At 36.2% G+C, this 22,443-nt stretch overlaps 1 protein-coding gene across 1 annotated transcript in view; it reads left to right on the top strand.

Moving 5' to 3' along the window:
- The window catches only part of CFAP54 (cilia and flagella associated protein 54), a 294,732-nt gene that overhangs the window by 81,111 nt on the left and 191,178 nt on the right, over nt 1-22,443 (top strand). The window contains 5 exon segments of the mRNA XM_044914733.1: nt 5,773-5,949; nt 9,759-9,851; nt 10,132-10,317; nt 17,259-17,395; nt 21,026-21,173. Of these exon segments, the coding sequence (XP_044770668.1) occupies nt 5,773-5,949; nt 9,759-9,851; nt 10,132-10,317; nt 17,259-17,395; nt 21,026-21,173 (741 nt within the window).

Below are 22,443 nucleotides of genomic sequence, written 5' to 3'. Positions count from 1 at the left end.
ACCCAGCCACCCCATCCCTCCCACCCCCCACCACTCCAGCAACCCTCCGTTTGTTTCCTGAGATTAAGAATTCCTCATATCAGTGAGATCATATGATACATGTTTTTCTCTGATTGGCTCATTTTGCTTAGCATAATACCCTCCAGTTCCAGCCACGTCGTTGCAAATGGCAAGATTTCATTCCTTTTGATGGCTGCATAATATTCCATATATATATATATATATATATATATATATATATATACACACACCACATCTTCTTTATCCATTCATCAGTCGATGAACATCTTGGCTCTTTCCACAGTTTGGCTATTGTGGACATTGCTGCTATAAACATTGGGGTGCACGTACCCCTTCAGATCCCTACATTTGTGTCTTTGGGGTAAATACTCAGTAGTGCAATTGCTGGGTCATAGGGTAGCTCTATTTTCAACTTTTTGAGGAACCTCCATACTGTTTTCCAGAGTGGCTGCACCAGCTTGCATTCCCGCCAACAGTGTAGGAGGGTTGCCCTTTCTCCGCATCCCCACCAATATCTGTCATTTCCTGACTTGTTAATTTTAGCCATTCTGACTGGTGTGAGGTGGTATCTCATTGAGGTTTTGATTTGGATTTCCCTGATGGCGAGCGATGTTGAGCACTTTTTCATGTGTCTGTTGGCCATTTGGATGTCCTCTTTGCAGAAATGTCTGTTCATGTCTTCTGCCCATTTCTTGATTGGATCATTTGTTCTTTGGGTGTTGAGTTTGATAAGTTCTTTATAGATTTTGGATACTAGCCCTTTATCTGAGATGTCATTTGCAAATATCTTCTCCCATTCTGTCAGTTGTCTTTTGGTTTTGTTGGCTGTTTCCTTTGCTGTGCAAAAGCTTTTTATCTTAATGAAGTCCCAATAGTTCATTTTTGCCCTTGCTTCCCTTGCCTTTGGCGATGTTTCTAGGAAGAAGTTGCTGCGGCTGAGGTCGAAGAGGTTGCTGCCTGTGTTCTCCTTTAGGATTTTGATGGACTCCTGTCTCACATTTAGGTCTTTCAACCATTTTGAGTCTATTTTTGTGTGTGGTGTAAGGAAATGGTCCAGAAGAAACCTGGGGTGGCAATCCTTATATCAGACAAATTAGATTTTAAACCAAAGATCATAATAAGAGATGAGGAAGGACACTTAATGAGGATTAAAGAGATGAGGAAGAACACTGGTATCTCCAGTGTTGCTCTTCTTGCTCAAAGGGTCTATCCAACAAGATCTAACAATTGTAAGTATCTATGCCCCTAACATGGGAGCAGCCAATTATATAAGTCAGTTAATAACAATTATATAAGCCAATTATTATATAAGCCAATTAATAACAATTATATAAGCCAATTAATAACAAAACAAAGAAACACATCAACAACAATACAATAGTAGGGGGGAATGGGGGGCTTTAACACCCCCCTCACTGAAATGGACAGATCATCTAAGTAAAAGATCAACAAGGAAATAAAGACTTTAAATGACACACTGGACAAAGTGGACTTCACAGATATATTCAGAACATTCCATCCCAAAGCAACAGAATATACATTCTTCTCTAGTGCCCATGGAACATTCTCCAGTTGACCATATTTCTGGGCTCTCTAATTCTATTCCGTTGGTCTTTCTTTCCTTCTTTTCTTTTCTTTTTCCTCTTCTTTTCTTTTCTTTTCTTTCTCCTTCCTGCCTTCCTTCCTGCCTGCCTGCCTGCCTTCCGTCCTTCCTTCCTTCCTTCCTTCCCATGCTATTTGATTACTGTTGCTTTGTTTGAGATCACGAAGTGGTATCTCCAGTGTTGCTCTTCTTGCTCAAGCCTGTTTTAGCTATTTGGATCTTTTGTCATTCTATACGAATTTTAAGATTGCCTTTTCAGAGAGAGGGAAAGAGCACAAGGATGGGGAGTGGCAGGCAGAGAAGCAGGCTCCCCACTGAGCAAGGACCCAGATGTGGGACTCGATCCAGGACCCTGGGATCTGCATGGAGCACTGGGTGTTATACGCAAATAATGAATCATGGAACACTACATCAAAAACTAATGATGTGATGTGTGGTGATTAACATAACATAATAAAAAAAAAAGATTGGCTTTTCTATTTATGTGAAAAATGCTATTAGAATTTTGATAAAGATTGCGTTGAATTTGTAGATCATTTTGGGTTGTAGGGATATTTCAACAATATTAATTCTTCCTATCCACGAACATGGGGTATTTTTCCATTTATTTGTGTCTTTAATTTTTTTCCTAAATGTTTTATAGTTTTCAGTGCACAGATCTTTTTTACCTCCTTGGTTAAATTTATTCCTATTTTCTTATTTTTGATACTATTACAAATGGGATTGTTTTCTTAATTTTGGGTGGATAGTTTGTTGTTAGTGTATAGAAATACAACTGATTTTTGTGTGTTAATTTTTGGATCCTGCAAATTTACTGAATTTTTTAATTGATTCTAACAGTGTTGGTGGAGTCTTTACAGTTTCTATATATACAATCATGTCATCTGTAAACAGAGACAATTTGCTTCTTTCTTTTTTATTTAGATACCTTTTTCTGATTGCTTTGGCTAGGATGTCTGGTACCATGTTGAATAAGAGTGGTAACAGTGGGCACTCTTGTCTTATTCCTAATCTTAGTGGGAATGCTTTTAACCTTTATCATTGAGTATGATGTTAGCATTGGGTTTGTCATATAAGACTTTTATTATTTTGAGCTGTGTTCCTTCTATATCCAGTTTGTGGAGAGTTTTTTTTTTATCATAAAAGGATGTTGAATTTTGTCAAATTCTTTTTCTGAATCTATTGAAATGATCATATTATTTTTATCCTTCGTTTTGTGAATGTGGTGTATCACATTTATTAATTTGTATCACATTTATGTTGAGCCATCCTTGCATCCCAGGAATAATCCTGTTTCATCATGGTTTTAATCAACCTTTTACTGTACTTTTGAATTTGGTTTGCTCTTACTTTGTTGAGGATTTTTGCATCTGTATTCATCAGGGATGTTGAGGTGTAGTTTTCTTGTAGTGTCCTTGTCTGGCTTTGGTATCAGGGTCATGTTAGCCTCTTAAAATCAATTTGTAAGTGTCCCTTTGTAATTTTTTAGAAGAGTTTGAGAATGATTGGCATTAATTCTTTAAATTTTTGTTAGACTTCACCAGTGAAATCATCTGATTCTGGTCATTCCTTTATTGGGAGGTTTTTGATTACTGATTCATCTCCTTACTTGTTATTGGCTTGTTCATATTTTCTATTTCTCCATGATTCAGTTTTGGTAAGTTGTATGTTTCTAGTTATTTATCAGTTTCTTCTAGGTTATCCAATTTGTTGGTGTATAATGGTCATAGTAGTCTCTTAACGATTCCTTGTATTTCAGTGGTATTAGTTGTAATGTCTCCTCTTTCATTTCTGATTTTATTAATCTGAGTCTTCTCTTTTTTTCTCTTAGTCTAGCTAAAAATTTGTCAGCTTTATCTTTTAAAAAACCCAGCTCCTATTTTAGTTGATCCTTTCTATTATCTTTCAGGTCTCTATATCATTTATTTCCCTTCTGATTTATGTTATTTCCTTCCTTCTACTAATTTTGGGCTTAGTTTTTGTTCTTTTTCTAGTTCCCTTAAAGAGTAAAGTTAGGTTGTTTATTTCAGATCTTCCTTTTTTAAAAAAATATTTATTTTTATTTGAGAGAGAGAGAGAGAGAGAGTGAGCAGGGGAGGGGCAGAGGCAGAGGGAGAGAGAGTCTTAAGCAGACTCCGTGCTGAGCACAGAGCTTGCTGAAGGGCTCAATCTCCTAACCTGAGCAGAAACCAAGAGTCGGACACTTAACTGACTATGCCACCCAGGCACCCCAGATCTTTCTTTTTTCTTAATGTAAGCATATGCACTATAAACTTCCTTCTTAGAACTGCTTTTGCTGCATCCCATAGGTTTGGTATATTGTGTTCCCATTTTCATTTGTCTTAAGATTTTTTTGATTTCCCTTTTTACCTCTTCTTTTTTTAAAAAAAAATAGTAATGAATGTTAAAGAAGTTCAAATATTTTTTTGGCCATTGAGCCTGTAATCATATTTTTTCTCATTTGATTTATAGATAAATTAAATTGTATTCATAGACTTCCTAATATTAAATTATCCATGTATTCTTGGGAGATAGAGAATATAATTACAGTATGTTATTCCTTTAATATATTGCTAGATTCAATGTATTAGTATTTTATTTAGAATGTTTGTATTTATATTTGTAAGAAGATTGCTCTCTTTTTAAGTGCAGTCATTTTTCAAGTTTTCTTACAATAATTTGTAAAATTATTTGAGAAGCTGTCTTTCTTCGTAGTTAGAAAATTTTTAAATGTCATAGGAATTATCAGTTCCTTAAGATTTGAAATTTTTTAAAAATGAGATCAGTTGAGCCTGACATTGTTGTGGGAAGAAATTTTTGGATATCTTTCTCCGTTTGTTCTATCATTATCCTGCATTTAAGTTTTCTGCTTCTTGAATTAGCTTGCTGATTTTGTATTTTCATCCCTAAATGGTCAATGATGTGCATCTTTTTTGTACTTATTGGCTATTTATATGTCTTCTTTGGAGAAATGTCTGTTCAAACCCTTTGTCCCCATTTTTAATGGGGTTATTTGTCTTTATTATTGACTTGTAACCGTTCTTATATATTTTGAATACAAGTCCCTTATCAGATACATGATTTGCAGATATTTTCTCTCGTTCTGTTGGTTGTCTTTTTACTTTCTTGATGATATCATTTGAAATTTTGATGAAGTTTAGTTTATCTACGTGTGTGTGTGTGTGTGTTTGTTTCCTTCTGGTGTCATATCTAAGAAACTATTGCCTAACCCAAAGTTATGAAGATTTACTTGTATGTTTCCCTTTAAGAATTTTATAATTTTGTCTCTTATATTTGGCTCTGTAATTCATTTTGAGTTAATATTTGTATGTAGTGTGATGTAGGGGTACAACTTTATTACTTTTGCATGTGGACATCTAATTGTCCTAGTACAATGGAAAGGCTATTTTTTTCTCTATTACCCATTTAATTTTGATCTTTACATGGAGTTTTGCTTTGGAGCTCAATTAAAGAGTCTTTGCCTTTTAATTTAATTTAAAAGACAAGTTTAACCCATTTACATGCATTATTATTGCTGATATACTTAGACTTTCTTTGGAAGTATTCAGATCTGACTTTTATATTTTTTGTTTTGTGTGTTGTCCTTCAATGTGTTACCTTTTGAAATGAGGATTGCCTTTCTTTCAGGTTTACAGAATAAGTGTTTTTATTTCTACTTGCTGATAGTAAGAAACTTTCAATAATATTCATTTCATAAATCACATAGTCTTTTACTTGAGAGTCACATTTCAAGTTACATTAAGGGTAGGTGTACAGTTCTTCAGTGTAAATGTAGATGATCGTGCTATGAATTTTTTAAGGACACTGAAATATGATGGTAGATATTCAGAGGGTTTGATAAGAAAGTGAAATGTCTAATGTTGATATATTATAATGATGATGAACATACTAGATACATAAATATGACTCCATTACCTTACTTAATTTATAGCTATTTTTTACTTAGTCTTATTTAGTAGCTATTTTTTACTTTTGTAAAATCATTCGATGCTTGAAATATGTGTAACACTGAGGCTCAAAAAGCTACATATAGCATGATAATGTTGTTTAACATTACCAGAATTCTACAAATATAAATGCAGTTCAAATCTTGAAGTGTATTTTTCTATGTTCACACTTTATTATAGGAAGCATATTCTTTAATTAAGAAGACTGAAGCAGAACAAAATACCCTGTATTCATATCAAAAATATGTGGAGAGTTCAAAAAGAAAGAAAAGCAGATTCCCTCCCCCACCTATCCTGCTATCCCGAACTTATTGTTCTGTGACATTGAAACCTGCTCCATTTATTTCAGATGTTAAGGTATGTTCCCCATTATGATCTTTATTTCAGGCAAAGCAACGTTAAGTACTTTTATGACTATCATGATTGATACTTTTCTTGCTCTTAGGACTTGAATAGTCTTATTTATAAGCACTGAACACTGGGATTAGTATTGTAATGTCTTAACTATACTTAGTTTCTTCAAGACCTTTCCTTCCTTGTGCTATTTTCCTTCATGCTCTGTATAGCTTTGCTATACCCAAATATATAGTAAAGAGAAACAGTAGAGAAGCATTTGTCTCTTAAGTACCTTCGTCACCATGGCATAGTCCTATGCTGACATCCTAGTGTGTGTTCAAGATGGAGAAGGTCTCAGCTGAACTGGAATAAGGCATTTGAAGAGCGTGGATGTTACTCTCAGAGCCAATGATGGAGATGAGGAAATTTGGGGATAGCAAATTTAGATGTTCTTCCCAGAGTTCTTACAAGTAAATGGGGATTCTTTTAATGTAAACAAATGACAGTTCCAACCATATTATAAGTCATAAATCTTTATGTATTTATTGAAGAATGAGCTCTTTCTCCCATCCCCAATGCCTTGGAAGTTGGCCTAAATGTGACTCTAACTTGAGATTTAGTGTCTCACAAACGTTCTGCCTGATTTATATTTTAAATATTAAATTTCCTCTTTTGGATGATCAACAACATGGTCTTTGATGTAGTATAAAAAAGTTTTTTTTTTTTTTTAAGATTTTATTTATTTATTTGAGAGAGAGAGAGAGAGCACGAGAAGGGGGGAGGGTCAGAGGGAGAAGCAGACTCCCCGCTGAGCAGGGAGCCTATTGCGGGACTTGTTCCCGGGACTCCAGGATCATGACCTGAGCCGAAGGCAGTTGCCTAACCAACTGAGCCACCCAGGCACCTATAGTATAAAAAAGTTTTATCTTTGTCTTTAGGATATTCTGCTTGAACGTCTGTCAACTTGGTATTGTGGAAAGGGCACGGGCTTTAAAGTCAGACAGATACAGGTTTAAAATTCCAGCTGCACCACTTACTAGCAGTATGACCTTAGAAAATCTAAATGTACTTTTTGAGGTGGTGGTGGTATTGTTTTTATTTGTAAAATATGTTTACTGTGAAAATTAAATGAGATAATATATAATATTCCTGGCATATTAGTTGATGTCCCTTCATATCTTATATTAAACATATGTAGTAAAATTTGCTTAAAACAATTAACGATGGTATAGAGTGTGATTACATTATTTGATGATTTTTTTTCCATAAATTTTGTCCAGTGAACATTATCAAGTATCTCTTATCTGTCCAGCTCTGTGCGAGGTAATTGAGTTATAAAAATAATCACAAAGCTTGATTCCATTCTTTGAGGAGCTTCAGACTAATGGGATATGGACATCAGTGAGAAGTAATACCACCTTTATAATGTTTTATAATTGGGGAAATAGAAGTAATTTTCATCTTACACTGAACTGTGCTATCATAAATGCATTATTGCAATTGCTAGCATTTTTAAAGTTCAATTTTGGATGTGTTTGGATCTGTTTAAGAATGAGGATTTGCTGATTTTGGAAATTCAGTACAGAACTAAGACTGGATGCCTTACCAAGGGTTTTTCTTTGTTTTTGTTCAAATGTTTTGGTTTATTTAACCCCCCAATTTTTTTTTTTTTGTATTTCAAATTAGTGACTAGTTTATCTTATTTTATAATGCTTAGAAATAGGAAGATACAAGTATTCCATATCTGACCTGTAGTTGTAGGACCTGTCACTTAGCACATCGTATGACGTTTATATAGATTATGCTTTAGTAGAGTTGTGTGCTCCAGGAAATTATTACCTTCTGTTACATATGCATCAACACTAGATGGTGCTGTGGGCTTAAATAAGTTTTCTGGTTAGAGGGTTCAGACATCTTTTGTTTTATCAAAACCTCTTGTTAAAGCATTTGTTTCAATAAAATCTGTTTTAAAAGTTGAAAATGCTGATGTTATTAATAAACTTTTACTTCTAAAGTTAGTGGTGATTTGTTCATGGTGTCTTTACTCTTATGTAGATTTTAATTACACACTGCTCCTTATAGTTACACAAACTAAGATGTCTTTATTTGTGGAACAAAATAGAAACATAAATCCTGCTTCTAAAAATGCTTTTAGAGAGAATTTTATCCTTCAAATTCTGGTTTACGTAGAGAGCTTAACTTAGAGAAAATAATAATTTAAGTCATATAGCACAATCTTTCTGCCTTTTTTCCCTCAATGTTAAGTGGTACTCTTTTTGCATGGAAAGTTAGTTTTTAAATTTCTTCTGAAATTCATCTGACTTTTTCCCCCCCTCTTGGCTTCCAGCTTTCAAGTTCTTTCAGTGCTGTGTCTCTGTCTTTGGAGTTCTACCTTTGTCAAGTGCTTCTTAATTACTTGAGCAGTTTTCTTTATAGACACAAAGGTTTGGACACCTGTACCAGAAACTCTAATTCATTGAGGCTAGGCAGGCTTGGGTATATGTAATTTTAAAAAATGGTTGGTTCTGTGAAAACTGTATTTTAAAAAGTAACTGCACAGTCAGGGTTGAGAACTATTCATGCAGACAAGACACCATTAGGATTTTTCTGTTGACCTGCAGGAAGAAATAGCTAAGCTAAGCTATAAGAGGCAGTCGCTTCTTAGAGACAATTACTTTTTCCCTTCTTTCCAGTTTTCCTTATCATTTTAAAAAAATATTTATTTATTTGACAGAAAGAGACACAGCGGGAGAGGCAACACAAATAGGGGGAGTGGGAGAGGGAGAGAAGCAGGCTTCCCGCTGAGCAGGGAGCCTGATGCGGGGCTCGATCCCAGGACCCTGGGACCGTGACCTGAGCCGAAGGCAGACTCTTAACCATCTGAGCCACCCAGGCACCCCTTCCTTATCATTTAGGTGTTGAGATGTTGGGAGGTGGAGCCTCTGTGGAAAAGAGAATAAATGATGACAACCCACCCAACCCCAACCTCGGGACAGTATGGCTCTTTCATAATGCTATTCCCTAGGTATCAACTTGCTCCCTTTTCCCTTATAGTGAGAATAGTTCATTCCAATGAGGAATCTCCATTATTTTGACATCTTGGGCAGAAGAACCATTTCTAACCACTTAATTAAGTTTAAGTTTGATTGTTCCTGTAGAATTTGCATTTTGCTTTTTGTTCCTATAGTTAAGAATTATCAAGTATCATGCTACTATCTGATCTTGGGCAAGTTATTGAACATTTCTGTGTCTCCATTTCCTGTAAAGCAAAATGACCACAGTAATCCCATTTCATAGGCATGTTGCAAATTTTAGAAAGTTTATATAAATTTCCCAGCAATACATAGCACATAGAAACTGCTCAGTTACTGGTAGTTAAAAAATAAATAATGAATAATAGTCTTTGTAGTCCCAGGTAAATGAGCCCTATATTTGTCTTTATTTTTGTGAGATTAAACCTAAGTATATTTGTAAACTTAGATTCCATGTTTTTTTAATTTATTTAATTTATCTTATTTATTTTATTTAAATTCAATTAGCCAACATATAGTACATCATTAGTTAGATTCCATGTTTTAAAAGTTGAATAACTATATTTGTATTTGGAAAAGTGTTTTTTGTTTTTTAAGTTTTTATTTAAATTCTAGTTAGTCAACATACAGTATAATATTACATACAGTGTACAATGAAGTGATTCAATGACAATGAAGTGATTCAGTGCTTCCATGCAACACCTGGTGTTCATCACAGCAAGTGCCACATCTTGATAAAAGAAATTGATGCCTTGTTAAACAGACTATAGATGATGGGTTCATCTCTCTCCTCGGCAGGTTTCCTGGTACTGCATTTTGGGTTGCAAAGCAGAAGGGAGTTATGGAAAAGTAAGGCTAAATAATAATCATCTCCCAAACTCAGGAGAAGCGGTATGTCAAATTAAAAAAACCTCTAAATGTTAGGAAATCTTACCAAAAGTCTCATTAATGACAACTGAGTGGTTTTTTTTTTTTTTACCTTCTTCTAATGTCATTATTTCAGTGAATTTCTCTAATTTCAATTTAAATCAAATTGCAAACTGCTAAAATCCAACAGTAAATACAAAGCTTTTATTTTATTTATTTTTTACATATAAGGGTTATTATATTTTTAAAGTCACATTACTTCAGTTTTCCATACATAAACTTGAAATATGTTTTTTTTTAACAGATACCAGCTGATGGTAAAAGCATTTTTGAAGTGAAAGGTTTAGAAACCAATGAAAAATATGTCTTTGCAATTGCTGCTTATTCTTCTGATGGGAAGCTTATTGGTGATGCTATTGGGGAGACAACTAAACCAATTCTGGTTTATCCACCTCTTTCTGCTGTTACTGCTCGGATGTTCTTGACGCAGGTAGAAGAGATTTCTGCTAATTTTTTCCTCTATGTTTTTTTCTGTTAAACTGTTACTAAGTAATTTGTAATGGGAAAAAAATCACAGTGGATATTCTAAAGCTCTTGTTATGCATATTTCCATTACTGCAGTTTAGTCTCATAAAAATAGGAATCATTCCTTCTCTTTTTAGTGAGATTGATTTTTACAATAGCATTTTTTTTCTTGGATTACAAATGTATCCAGGAAAAAATGCTATTGTAAAAATTTAATTTTAATTTTAAATTTAATTTTAGAAATTTGGAAAATACTGAAATGCACAAAGAAGAAAATAAATGTTACCTGTTTATCCTATCATCCAGAGTAGCAGTTCTTAACTTGGGGCAATTTTGGCCCCCAAGGGACATTTGTCAATGTCTGGAGACATTTTTGGTTGTCATAACCTGAAAGGGTACTTCTGGCATCTAGTGGGTAGAGGTCAGGGATGCTGAAAAGCACCCTACAATGCAAACAACAGCCCTCCATAACAAAGAATGATCCAGCCCAAAATGTCAGTAGTGCCAAGATTGGGAAACCCTGGTCCAGAGCTGTCTTTTCATTTGTGTGCATGTGTGTGTGTGTACACTTATACACACACATTTATATATATACATATGCATACACATGTGTTTGAATTTATGTATAATATATAATCTAATTATGGTATATATATGTATTATTTCCTATCCTGATATTGTCATTTAATATATAATTGACATTTTTTAATTCCATTAAGTATTCCTCCATAGCGTAATTTTTTTTTCATAGCGTAATTTTTAACAGCTGCATCTTCTAAAGATGTTGCCTCTTTTAACGATACTGCATCTTACAGATAGATTGTAGTTTACTTCGTAATCTTTACTGGTGGGCATTTTGATATTTTCCAGTTTTTTGCTATTATAAGCAAAGCTGTGATGTACATCTCGGTATATGAATCTCTGTCTGCATCCATGATTACTTTTTTTGGGGGGAGAGATTTACAGAAGTGAAATTTCTGAGTTACTAAAGACACACAGACCCGAGTTCAAATTCCAGCTCCTCACACTAGCCATATGATATTGAGCAAGTAACTTTCATCTATGAAATGGGAATAGTAATAGTAGCTACCTCCAAGACGTATTATGAGTATTAAATGGAATTATGCATGATGTTTAACCAGTTCACTTGTCACACAGTAGGCACTTAATAAATATTGTTAATGTTTTTAGTTATGAATATACTCGTGAATTAACATTTTTGCTGAAATGATTGCCTGTCTTAAAACGTAACACCAGTGAATAGGACACTAGAAAGGGTGACTCACTGACCTAGGTCTTGAGAATCTTAATTTTAAGCCTATTGTTGGCTCTAGAAATGATGGCTATTTTAAATTTTATCACGTTTCTATTGTGCTATTATTTTTCTCTTAATTGTTGATTAGAATAATAAGGTAAGATCTTAGTGGTATTTTACATTATCATATTTTTCAAAGAAAATTAAATTGAGAGAATTGCTAGGATTTGTCTAGCATTGGTTTAGCATGTCATATTGGCTCATGGTTTTCTGATGTTTTTATTTCTTTGGAATCTAATATATTCCCTAATTTGCAGTGATGGAGTTATTTCAAAGTGAGGAACCGAATATTTTATCAAGGCCTAATTTTTCTCCAGGGAGGTTTGACTTTTGGGTTTCATTTGGCAGAACTTTCATTGAAAAGTTAATAAAACGAAGTCCAAGCTATTCTGCTAGAATAATGAGAAGTGTCATAAAGTAATGCCCAGTGTTTCATTATTGATACTATATTTGCAGTACTGTATTCATTTATGACAGCATATGAGCATTCTCTCTCATAATGTTAAGTGACTAAAGAAAAATTTTCTTACTTAGTAAAACTTAATTTACAGCTCAAGTTTAAGCTTTTAAGTACTAGCAAGAAAATGTCCCTTTCCTTTGGAATTGCAATCTATTTTTCATGAGAGTGGTTAGTTTTTAGTTTCAGGATAATTCAGTTCCTTAAAAAATATTATCATATGGGGCACCTGGGTGGCTCAGTCGGTTGAGCGTCCGGCTCTTGGTTTTGGCTCAGGTCATGATCTTGGGGTCTTCGGACTGAGCCTGGCGTTGGGCTCCATGCTCAGTGGGGAGTCTGCTTGTCCTTCTCCTTCTCCCTCTGCCCCTTATCCTGCTCTCTCTCTCAAATAAATAAATAAATCTTTTAAAAAATATTATCATATATATTTTATAGTAAGAAATAGAGACATTTTCACTAAATACCTATGATTAACTTGGCTTGGAATTTTAGGTTGGACTTTCAACTCAGCATTATTCTATAGACATTAATAAAATCAGTTGAATCTTCACTAGGTTTCCCCTTACTGTAGAAAGCTATTAATTTAGATTATCTGGAAAATTGTTTGAAAAAAGATTATGAATGATATATTTTCTAATTTCCCCCCTTTATAGCTTCATTTGTTTTTATTTTTCCCCTTTAAGTCAGGAATGTCTAGATAATGTAATATAGAATGTGGAAAATTAGAAACCTCTGAGCAGGATTTTAGGATCTTAGGCAAATTACTCGGTCTCAATTTCCCTATCTCTAAAATGGATATAAGACCCAATGTCATATATTGCTCAGTCAAATAATGAGTGGAAACAATGGCTTATTGAGAAAAAGAAATGGGGGATATCATTTAATTAAAAACTACTATGTTCCAGGTATTTAAAGATTCATTATTATGTTTATTACAATAACTCAGTGAGATGGTATTACTACTTTTATAGTTGAGGAAACTGAGATGAATTTAATCCTTCCTCTGCCATTTTATTTGAGAAAGGGTGTCTCAGGGAGGTCATGTAATTAAGTAACCCACAGTAACTTGGGTATCAGATGGTAAGCCTGACACTTGAACCAGCTCATACCTTTCTACTACTCTGTCTAGATTCAAGGAAGTCATATATTCAACTTCTAACATGGGCCCGGTTCTTCTAGAGCCCATGTCTCTGCCATCTCTTCTCTCCCTGGGTTAGTATTGCTCAGTGGGTCTTGATGATCACTATTGGCAGTAGAGTTTGTTGCTGGGACAGGAATACTTTGTCAGTAATAGCAGTGATGGCAAAGACAATGAAATTCATACTTTTTTTTTTTTTCCACTTTATATATGAATAATTCACCACCCCCCACCACTCCAGCAGCCCTCAGTTTGTTTCCTGGGATTAAGAAATCCTCATATCAGTGAGGTCATATGATACATGTCTTTCTCTGATTGACTTATTTCACTCAGCATAACACCCTCCAGTTCCATCCACGTCTAAAACACCCAGTTTGAGTGAGGCACTTACCCTGGGGCAATCAGCTGTGTTACAGTAGAATTGCTGAGTGTCCTCTTCTGTGGGTAGAGGGAAATTACCAGGAAAAGAGGATTTTAAAATTTATTTAACATGCTATTATTGTGTGCTTACTCTGTGCTACGCATTGCTCCAGGCTAGTGATTCTAAACCTTGAGTGTGTGTCTTGGAGTGCTGGTTGAACAGATTGTTGTGTCCTACCATCAGAGGTTTTGATTCACTAGGTCTGGGGTAGGGTGTGGCATTTTACATTTCTAACAAGTTCCTAGGTGATGTTGATGCTCATGGTCCACGGACCATTCTTTGAGAACCACTGTTCTAAGCAAAATAAACAAAATGCCATGATAAGATCTATGTAATAAACAACCAACATAGTAAGTAAGTAAATTATCTAGTTACAAGATAAGTTCTATGGAAGGAAAAAATGGAGTATGGTCTAATTCCTGTATAGAGGCAGGAATGAGAAGTATGAAATGAGGGAATGGAGGGTAGATCAGAATATTAAATTGGGTTGGGTGACCAGGGAAGACTCAACTAAAAGATGAGATTTGAGGGACGCCTGGGTGGCTCAGTTGGTTACGGGTCTGCCTTCGGCTCAGGTCATGATCCCAAGGTCCTGGGATTAAGTCCCACATCGGTCTCCTTGCTCAGCAGGGAATCTGCTTCTCCCTCTGCCTGCTGCTCCCCCTTGCTTGTGCTCTCTCTCTCTCTCTCTCTCTCAAAGAAATAAAAAAATCTCGAAGGTGAGATTTGAGCAGAGACTTAAAGGAGGTGCGGGGTGGGGGTCTCTGGAGGCAAAACATTCTGCAGAAGGAGCTAGGGCAAAAGCCCTATTGTTTTCAGAAGTGTACCTGGTATGTTTGATAAACAACAAGGAGGCCAGTGGGGCTGGAGCCAGAGGGATCCATGAAGAGTAAAATAATTGGTTAGGGAGGTAAAAGGTAAGTAGGCGGGTCAGGGAGCAGACCATGACAAGACTTCTAGGCCATTGTAAGAACTTTGGCTTTTAGTTTGAATGAAATGGGCAACTGTTGGGGAGGTTTTGTTGTTGTTGTTGTTTGAGAAATGGGATGACATAATGTGACTTCCATTTTCAGAGGCTCACCCTGGCTGTATGTTAGGAAGAGACCATAATAGAGCAGGGATGGAGGCAGAGGGACTATCTACTACTGTAATCCAATGAGAAATTGTGGTGGCTTAGCCATGTGGTAGTAGCTGATGTGGTAAGAAGTGGTCAGATTATGGATATGTTTTGAAGGAAGAGTTAACAAGAGTTCCTCGTGGAAATAATGTAAAGAGAAAAAAATAAAATATGACTCTAAGATATTTAGTTGACTAACTGGAAGGATAGGCTTGACATCAGCTGAGTTCGGGAATGCTGTGGGTGATACAGATTTGGGGCCAGGGGAGATCAGAAATTCATTTTGAGACATGTTGAGGTAAGATGTTTATTACATATTCCGAGAGAACTGTTGAGTAGTCAGTGAGATATATGAATCTGGAGTGTGGGAGAAAGGTCTGGGCAGGAGGAGTTGAGAGTAGTCATGTGACCATTAAAGCCATGGAGCTGGATGATTTCACTGAGGAAATAAATACAGATAGAAGAGAGGAGAGGTCCAAAGACTGAGCCCTGGGACATGCCAATATAAAGAGATTGGGGAAAAGAGTAGGAGCTTGCAAAGGCAACTGAAAAGGAATGTGGGGGGAAAAAAACCAAGTGTGGAACTTTATAAACCATGAGAAGGTCATGTATCAAGGAGGAGGTCTCTACTGTACTTAATTATATCATTAGTCTTCTAGTGCTTCTTTCTCATTTTAACCTCACCCCCTCTAAAATCTATTCTACCCATTACTACCAGGTCACCATCTTGTATCATGGCACTGCTGTGTTAACCTGCAAAAATTCATGAATTTACAAACCTTAGTTTTATCATGGCATCTTTTCTTGTTTTACAATGTCCACTGATTGAATAAATGACATTATTTTTAGAAGGATATATTTTAAAAGGAAAGAACATTCAATTATAGTTTCACCCAACTCATACATCATTTGTTGTTAATTTCCATGTTAAATGTTAGAATTATAAGGTATCTTAGTGACCACTTAGTCCAACTCCTTCATTTGACCAATGCAGCCAGAGAAGTGACCTCATCTACCACTCTAAGTCTTGGCTCTACTATTTTTACTGAATATCAGGCTCTGTACAAATTATTTAACTTCTTAATGCCTCAGATTCCTCATCTGAAAAATAGGAATGGTAATAGAGCTCACCTCATAGAGCTGTAATGGGGAGTTAATACAATAATGCGTGTAGAGTGCTTGGACCAGTACCTGACATCTTTAAATACTTCCACCTGATTTTCAAGGCCTTCTGAAATCATATCCCATTTTACCTGTCCATCATATTTCCTGCTTTTCTTCAAATTCTGATGTGTCTTTCCAGTCTCTCCTAAATGCACTATGGTGATTTTCACTATAGGACCCTTTTTAAACTGTGCCCATCTGAACCTTACTCCTGCCTGAGGGTTCTACTCAAGCCCTGACTCCTTTTTGAAGCCTTCATTTCTCCTTTTCTCAGTGTCCACAATTATTATGTTATTCTTTGTAGTTTTTCTGGTGATTTCATGTGTTTTATGTCTGTAATTTGATAAGAGTTTTATGGAGTATAAGGTCATTTTAAGCTTTGAAGAACCTGTCCTTACAGTGCTTAGCACAGAGTAGAAGCTTCGTAAAACCTTACTGGTTGGTTGATTATGAGTGCGGGGTTGGCAGGTTTAAAAAGTTCTGGCCCTGTAAGTTATTCCCTTGAGTGGAATATATTCTAGCAACATGTCATTTACATACTTAATTTAATGAATTTATTTATACTTTATATCCTACCTGCTTCCATTAAGGATTTGAAGCAGCACATAACTCACATGGTGAGATTTCATATTGTCGTACATATTTGAATAGAATGTAGGGAATATCTGTAAAGAAATATATTCTACCAAAAGAAATAGGTAAGTTGTTGGTTTTTCTTCTCTTGAACTTCTGTTTTACCAGCGAAATCAGTTATTTTGCCTAATGTTGAATGTGTTGAATTAAAAATATCATGGCCTCTTGGAAGCATTTCTGTTTTATTTTTCACTCTTTTTAGCTGTGAACCCTTTGTTGCACAAAAGCTCTGAAAGTGTCAGTCTGAACCAGAAAAGAATGAAGTATATTTCGTATTTTGGGTTTGGGAAATCTGATTGTTTCTCTTGGAACAGATTGTTCATTATAACAGTGTCTATAATAAATGGAGTGCACTGCCGAGATAGATGGAAATGAAATTAATTTGGCTCAGATGTGATCTTTGTTTTGCTTATGAGGATTTGAAACATCCTTACAGAGTTTCAAATTTCCATGCAATTTAGAAATAAAAGAGATTTCAAAATGTGTCTGCCTCCCTTGCCAGTGGCCATTGATATCTTACTGTGGCCCTGTAGAACAAAACAGCAAATGTGAACAACTGTGTAAGAAATTAGTGTGTGAGCGGACCTTATCAGAATTCCTGTTTAAAAGATACATTTCACAGATAAAAATATCCCATTAGACAATGTACTTTTTGTTGTAGGTTGCCTATCAGGCTGGTACCTATGAGTTGGCTAAGAAGGCTTTCTCACCAGTTTGGGATTATTTTGTTGCTTCACCACATCAAGATGAACAATCTGTTATTTGTTTAAGCAATATAATGACTATTACACAGAGAAGGTAATTAGAAATATTCTTTAAAATATTAATTTGCCTATTGAAAATGTGGGTGTTGGGTGTGAAGCCTATAATCAGTTTTCAATTTCATATTAAGATAGTCAATTTAAAACTATTTCTAACAAGTGTTTTAATAGGTATCTACACATACACACACATACACACAAGTATCTACATTCCAAGTTCTTGAGTCCTTGTTAGAAACTTCTTTGCCAGAGTCAGAAAAAGCACAGGAAGCATATAGATGCATTCTGAATTTAGAGTAATGAAGGCTATGGGAAAAAACATAGCAAATACTAACGAAGATATTGTCAGTTATACTAGAAAACACCAAATATGCTTTGAGGATTTTTGTAACAAGAACAGTCAGGTTGGGGTTCAAGTTATAGTCTCATGAATGGACTATTAGGATAAGAAGGTCTTTCCTTTGCTTGAAGAGGCTCCCAGGATTAGAGGCTCCCAGCAATGGCAAACAGGCTGGTAGGAGCCATATAAAACCACAGGCCATCCTTTGCTTTATAGCTGTTTTTCCTTAAAAAGCAAAGTTTAAGAACAGCCTCAGAAATGAGCATTAGTGTGATTTCAGGCTGTCTCAACAACGAGTTCAAAAACAACAATCTCCTTCACCTGCTTGTTAATGTCTTTAATAAGAAGATAAAACCCTTCATTCCTCAGTCAAAGATAATGACCTTAAATGCTCATGCAGGTTGAGGCAAGGCTTTGATAATGCTTATTCACATAAAGGTATAATTCCATTCAATTAAACACATGTAGACTTAGCATTTACCATGTACAAGGATGCTAGGTGCTATGCAGGATGGATTTGAGAGGCATTTCAGAAGAGAAAGAGACAGAGCTTGGAAGGTTTTATGTGACATGAGGACAAGAGAGTGGAGGTAGTGAAGTTGACTGGGATTGTCATTGTTCCCTGACTGGCAGGCAGGCCTATGACATGTACTAGGGGAACGAGAGAGGTGGGACAAGTTTTTGGAGGAGATAATGAATTTGATAGGAAATATTTTGAGTTTAGTTTTCCAACACGATGCCTCTGTGGATATGAGATGCCCAGTAGGTAATTGAATATTTAGTGCTGACACTTAAGAGAGAAATCAAGGCTAGAGATAGATTGAGAAATTGTCCATGAGGTCATCATCGGAATTTTGACGAATGCTGTCTCCCAAGGAAGACCTGTTTTGCAGAAAAGATAGAAGCTGGAATTGAACGCTGGACATTGCTTACATTTAAGAGGCTGAAGCAGGAGATGGAACCAAGGAAGGGCTGAAAATGTTTTACGCTGGTGTGAGGCCATCAATAACCAATATGGTATCTGAACTAGCCCTTGTGGTTCTTGTTATGATTGCAAGACGCCCTTCAGAAATAACCATCTGGAAATTTTGAAAAAAATAAAGGTTTACTACTTATAGGATCTGGACATTACACAACACACTTGGGGCCCCACAGCTGGTCATCGGTAAAGAGAGAGAGCCAGCATGGCCCTGGGTTCTGCTTTTATTGAGGTAAAGGGTTCATGCCTAGGATTTCATGGGCTCACTCTTTGTTGTTGAATTTAAAAAATAAGAGAGTTTAAAGCAAGGGAAGAGAAAACAAAACAAAACAAATGGCCCCAATTGTCATTTATTGGAATCAACTAAGATTTCTAAAACAAAGGAGTCTCAGTGGCAGAGGTGGCCTGGCTCCCTGGCTCTTTATCTAGTTGTGTGGCTGGCAATGTATTTATTAGAGAAAGCCATCTCTGAAGTGGATGCTTTGGCAATCAAAGCTTAAGTCAGACTCTTGCATTACAAGAAAAGAAGGAAGAAAGGAAAGAGAGGAAGCCCACCCAACTGTCATAACTTATTCTACAAAAAAGAATAGTTCAGGAGGTGAAAGTCTGGAAAAGTGCATTGCCAAGGGAAGTGAGAGGATCACCCAGGAGGGACTGGTCAGCAGTATCAAATGCTAGTGCAAGGTCAGGCAGGGAAGTTGCTCAACAGGAGCAGCAGAGAGGTTGAGTAGGATAAAAACTAAGAGGAAGCCTTTAGAATTGGCAATTAGGAGGCTCCTGATGAGTTCAAGAGAGCTGTTTTTGTGGTGTGGTGGGCCAGAAACGTTTTGCAACTGGGTAAGAAGAAATGAATGTAAATGAAAGTGGAGAATTGGAATAAGCTAAGATCACTCATGTGAAGTTTGATGGTAAAGAGGAGGATGGCAGAACCCTGAGGGGGCAGGCAGGCTTCAGGAAAGCGTGCTTGAGGGTGGAGGGAGAGGAGACAGTGGAGAGGGAGAAACTGAGGATACAAGCACATTCCCACGATAATGACACTACAGTGGTAGAGCCTGGGGGTTATAGGGCACACAGGGTGGAAAGAGGGGGTTTAGGACATTTGCTGTCAGGAATGTGAGCAAAGAGACCTCAGCGTTGCTGAGAAGGACTACTGACCAAGTCGATATCGCATAACAGCCATTTGTAGTGGAGCCCAGTTCTTCGGGGTAAGGGCCACATTGGACTCATCTTTATATCCCAGGGCCTCGAATAGTATTTTCTACATAGTAGGTGCTTGGCAAATGCTGGTTTGAATGAAAAGGAAAGATCAAATGAGGAGAAGAAATAAGTGGGTAAGCGACTGACCGTTGTAGCAGGGATAGACAAGGCAGCCAGTGACATCTACGCATGGTCAGGCAAGCTGATTACGGCTTACAGGAAGGGGTGCGGACCCGGAAGTGGTAGAGAGGTTACTATTGAAATGACTGGCCAGGGTGTGAGCTCTTTAGGGTGGGAAATGGAGCCACGAGGAGGCAGCAGCCTGGACGAGTTGTCTGCGTCCAGGTACTGATGATCAATCACCATGTGGACACAGAGAGAGTTCGGTATGAGTTGCAGGAGCGGGAGAACTAACATTCTCCTAGCAAATACAATTTCAGCGTTTAACATGGTGGTGAAACGGATCATGATCAAGTGTGAATTACTGATGTCAGATCCTTTCCTGTTTTTTAGAGATAGAGGGTGGACCTGAAGCTTAGAAGGGAAAGTTCGTCACCAAGTAAGGCTGAGAGCAAGGAGGGGAATATTGGAAACAAAGAAGGAAGGCTGCAGATTTTGCAGTTTTGCCAATAATTGGCACTGTTGACTGCAATTTAGAAAAGACAATTAAAAATAATCCAAGAGTTGTTAAGACTCTGCCTCCCTCCCACATTTCCTCCCTGCCTCTTTCTTTCTCCTTTTCTCTTTACCCATGGTGGATTTTGCTATAAGTGACCCTTATTTTCAGAAAGTTTATTAATTGAAATATTGGGCCCATTTTCCAAACTTCTGAATATCTTATCATGATTTCATTATGTTGATAGAAAAGAAGTTTGTATATTAGAACCAGAAAGTTTTACTTTACCAATAGTTATTTTTATGTATCTGTGACAATATGTCAGCAGCTTAATTTTCTTAGTTGCCAACTTGTTGTTAAACATAGTCTTTAATTTTAACTTAAAGAGCTGTGTGAGAGAAGTTGTTCCACAAATTTTTGCTGCTATTTTGGGATCACTATGTAGATATTAAGAACAAATCAATCTAGAAAGGCGTGTTTACATGCTAACTCATTTTATATTTATACTTGTAACATTGTTTACTTCCTTTTGCAGATTATATTCAGATATTTTGGCAGAGACTTCTTCAATCCTCTTATACCTTTTTCTTAGAAATATTTTTGTAACAAGTGACATTAAAATTAAAGAAGAAAATCTTTTCTGTGATAGTATTAAAGGCAATGAGCTTTTCCCCTCTCAACAAGTAAGTGATTTTAAAATGACCAAAAATGTGCTGATTTCCCTTTATTTGTTTCTTGACGTTTCAAATTCATGTTCTTTTGGGATTCCATATCCTGATCTGTGAATGGACTGAGAGGTCATTTTATGATTGTGCAGGTTTATTTGATATTCCATATAATGTTTTCATAGGACCAAGTTCATATATATTTTTCTTCTTTTCAGTTTATCTTTTGTGTCTCTACAAAAGTAGTATAAATTTCAAATACTCAAAAATTAAAATTTACAAAGTGAAATGCATTGTAATCCTATTACTCCTAAAAATACTATGATTTTGTTTGTTTTGTATCTCTGATTCTTAAAAATATGCGTGGGCAAATTATTATTATTGCTATTATTTTACAAAAATGCTATCACAATCTACTTTCTATTCCACAGTGTGCCTATTTAACATTTTTAATAATTTGCCTTGAACATATTTTCATGCAGGTACATATCAACTTACCAAATTTTTTTCAAGTTCTTAGTTTATTAATCCTCTCATGACAGATCTGCACAATCACCACAGATAAAGTCACGGCAGAACCTTTGCTCCTTCTGTGTCCAGTCTCCAGCTCGCTTGTTGCCAGCACCAGCGCTGGCTTTGGCAGTCCCCCTGACCTTCTTCGTTCTGTTCTCGGGTTCCTTTCCCTGTTTTCTTCAGGTCTTTTTCTGCTCACACAGCCATGTCTTGCAAGTCTATGGTTGGGTTCGTTTTTCTTTGCTAGTTGTCTCGCCACCACCCAAATGGGTTCTGAATCCAAATACAGAGATGACATCTGGTGTGTTCTTGTCCATTTTGGCTAGTTTTTCCCGAATTTCTGTCTCAGGTGCTGTTGCCTTTCCTGGGTGAAGAATATCACTGAGCATTTGTTTTCATACCAAATTGTTTTTAATTTTAATATTGCATTCCTGTATAGAGGCAGGAATATAACCTATCTCCTACTGATGGATTCTCAGGGTGGTTATAAATATTGCTGTCTGTACCTCTGCAACCTTCTAACCTTAACATCTGGCTTTTAAAAACAGTCCTTCACTCTTGTTTTCATTCTAGATTGAGCATCTCTCTTCTTTCTCCCTCTTCCTCTTTCCTTCTTTGCTCACTTTAGACACAGCGAGACTTTTCCCAGGTGTTTGCTTTTCACAGTTGCTTTTTCCTACCCATGCATTTATTTATTTAATCAACCAATAAATTGTTATGTGAGACTATGCCAGTGCCTGTGGATACAAAAATGAAAAAAAAAAAAAAAAAAAAA

Source organism: Neomonachus schauinslandi, chromosome 5 (assembly GCF_002201575.2).
Source record: "Neomonachus schauinslandi chromosome 5, ASM220157v2, whole genome shotgun sequence".
NCBI classification, from domain to species: domain Eukaryota; kingdom Metazoa; phylum Chordata; class Mammalia; order Carnivora; family Phocidae; genus Neomonachus; species Neomonachus schauinslandi.
This window is presented reverse-complemented; position numbering and strand designations above follow the sequence as displayed.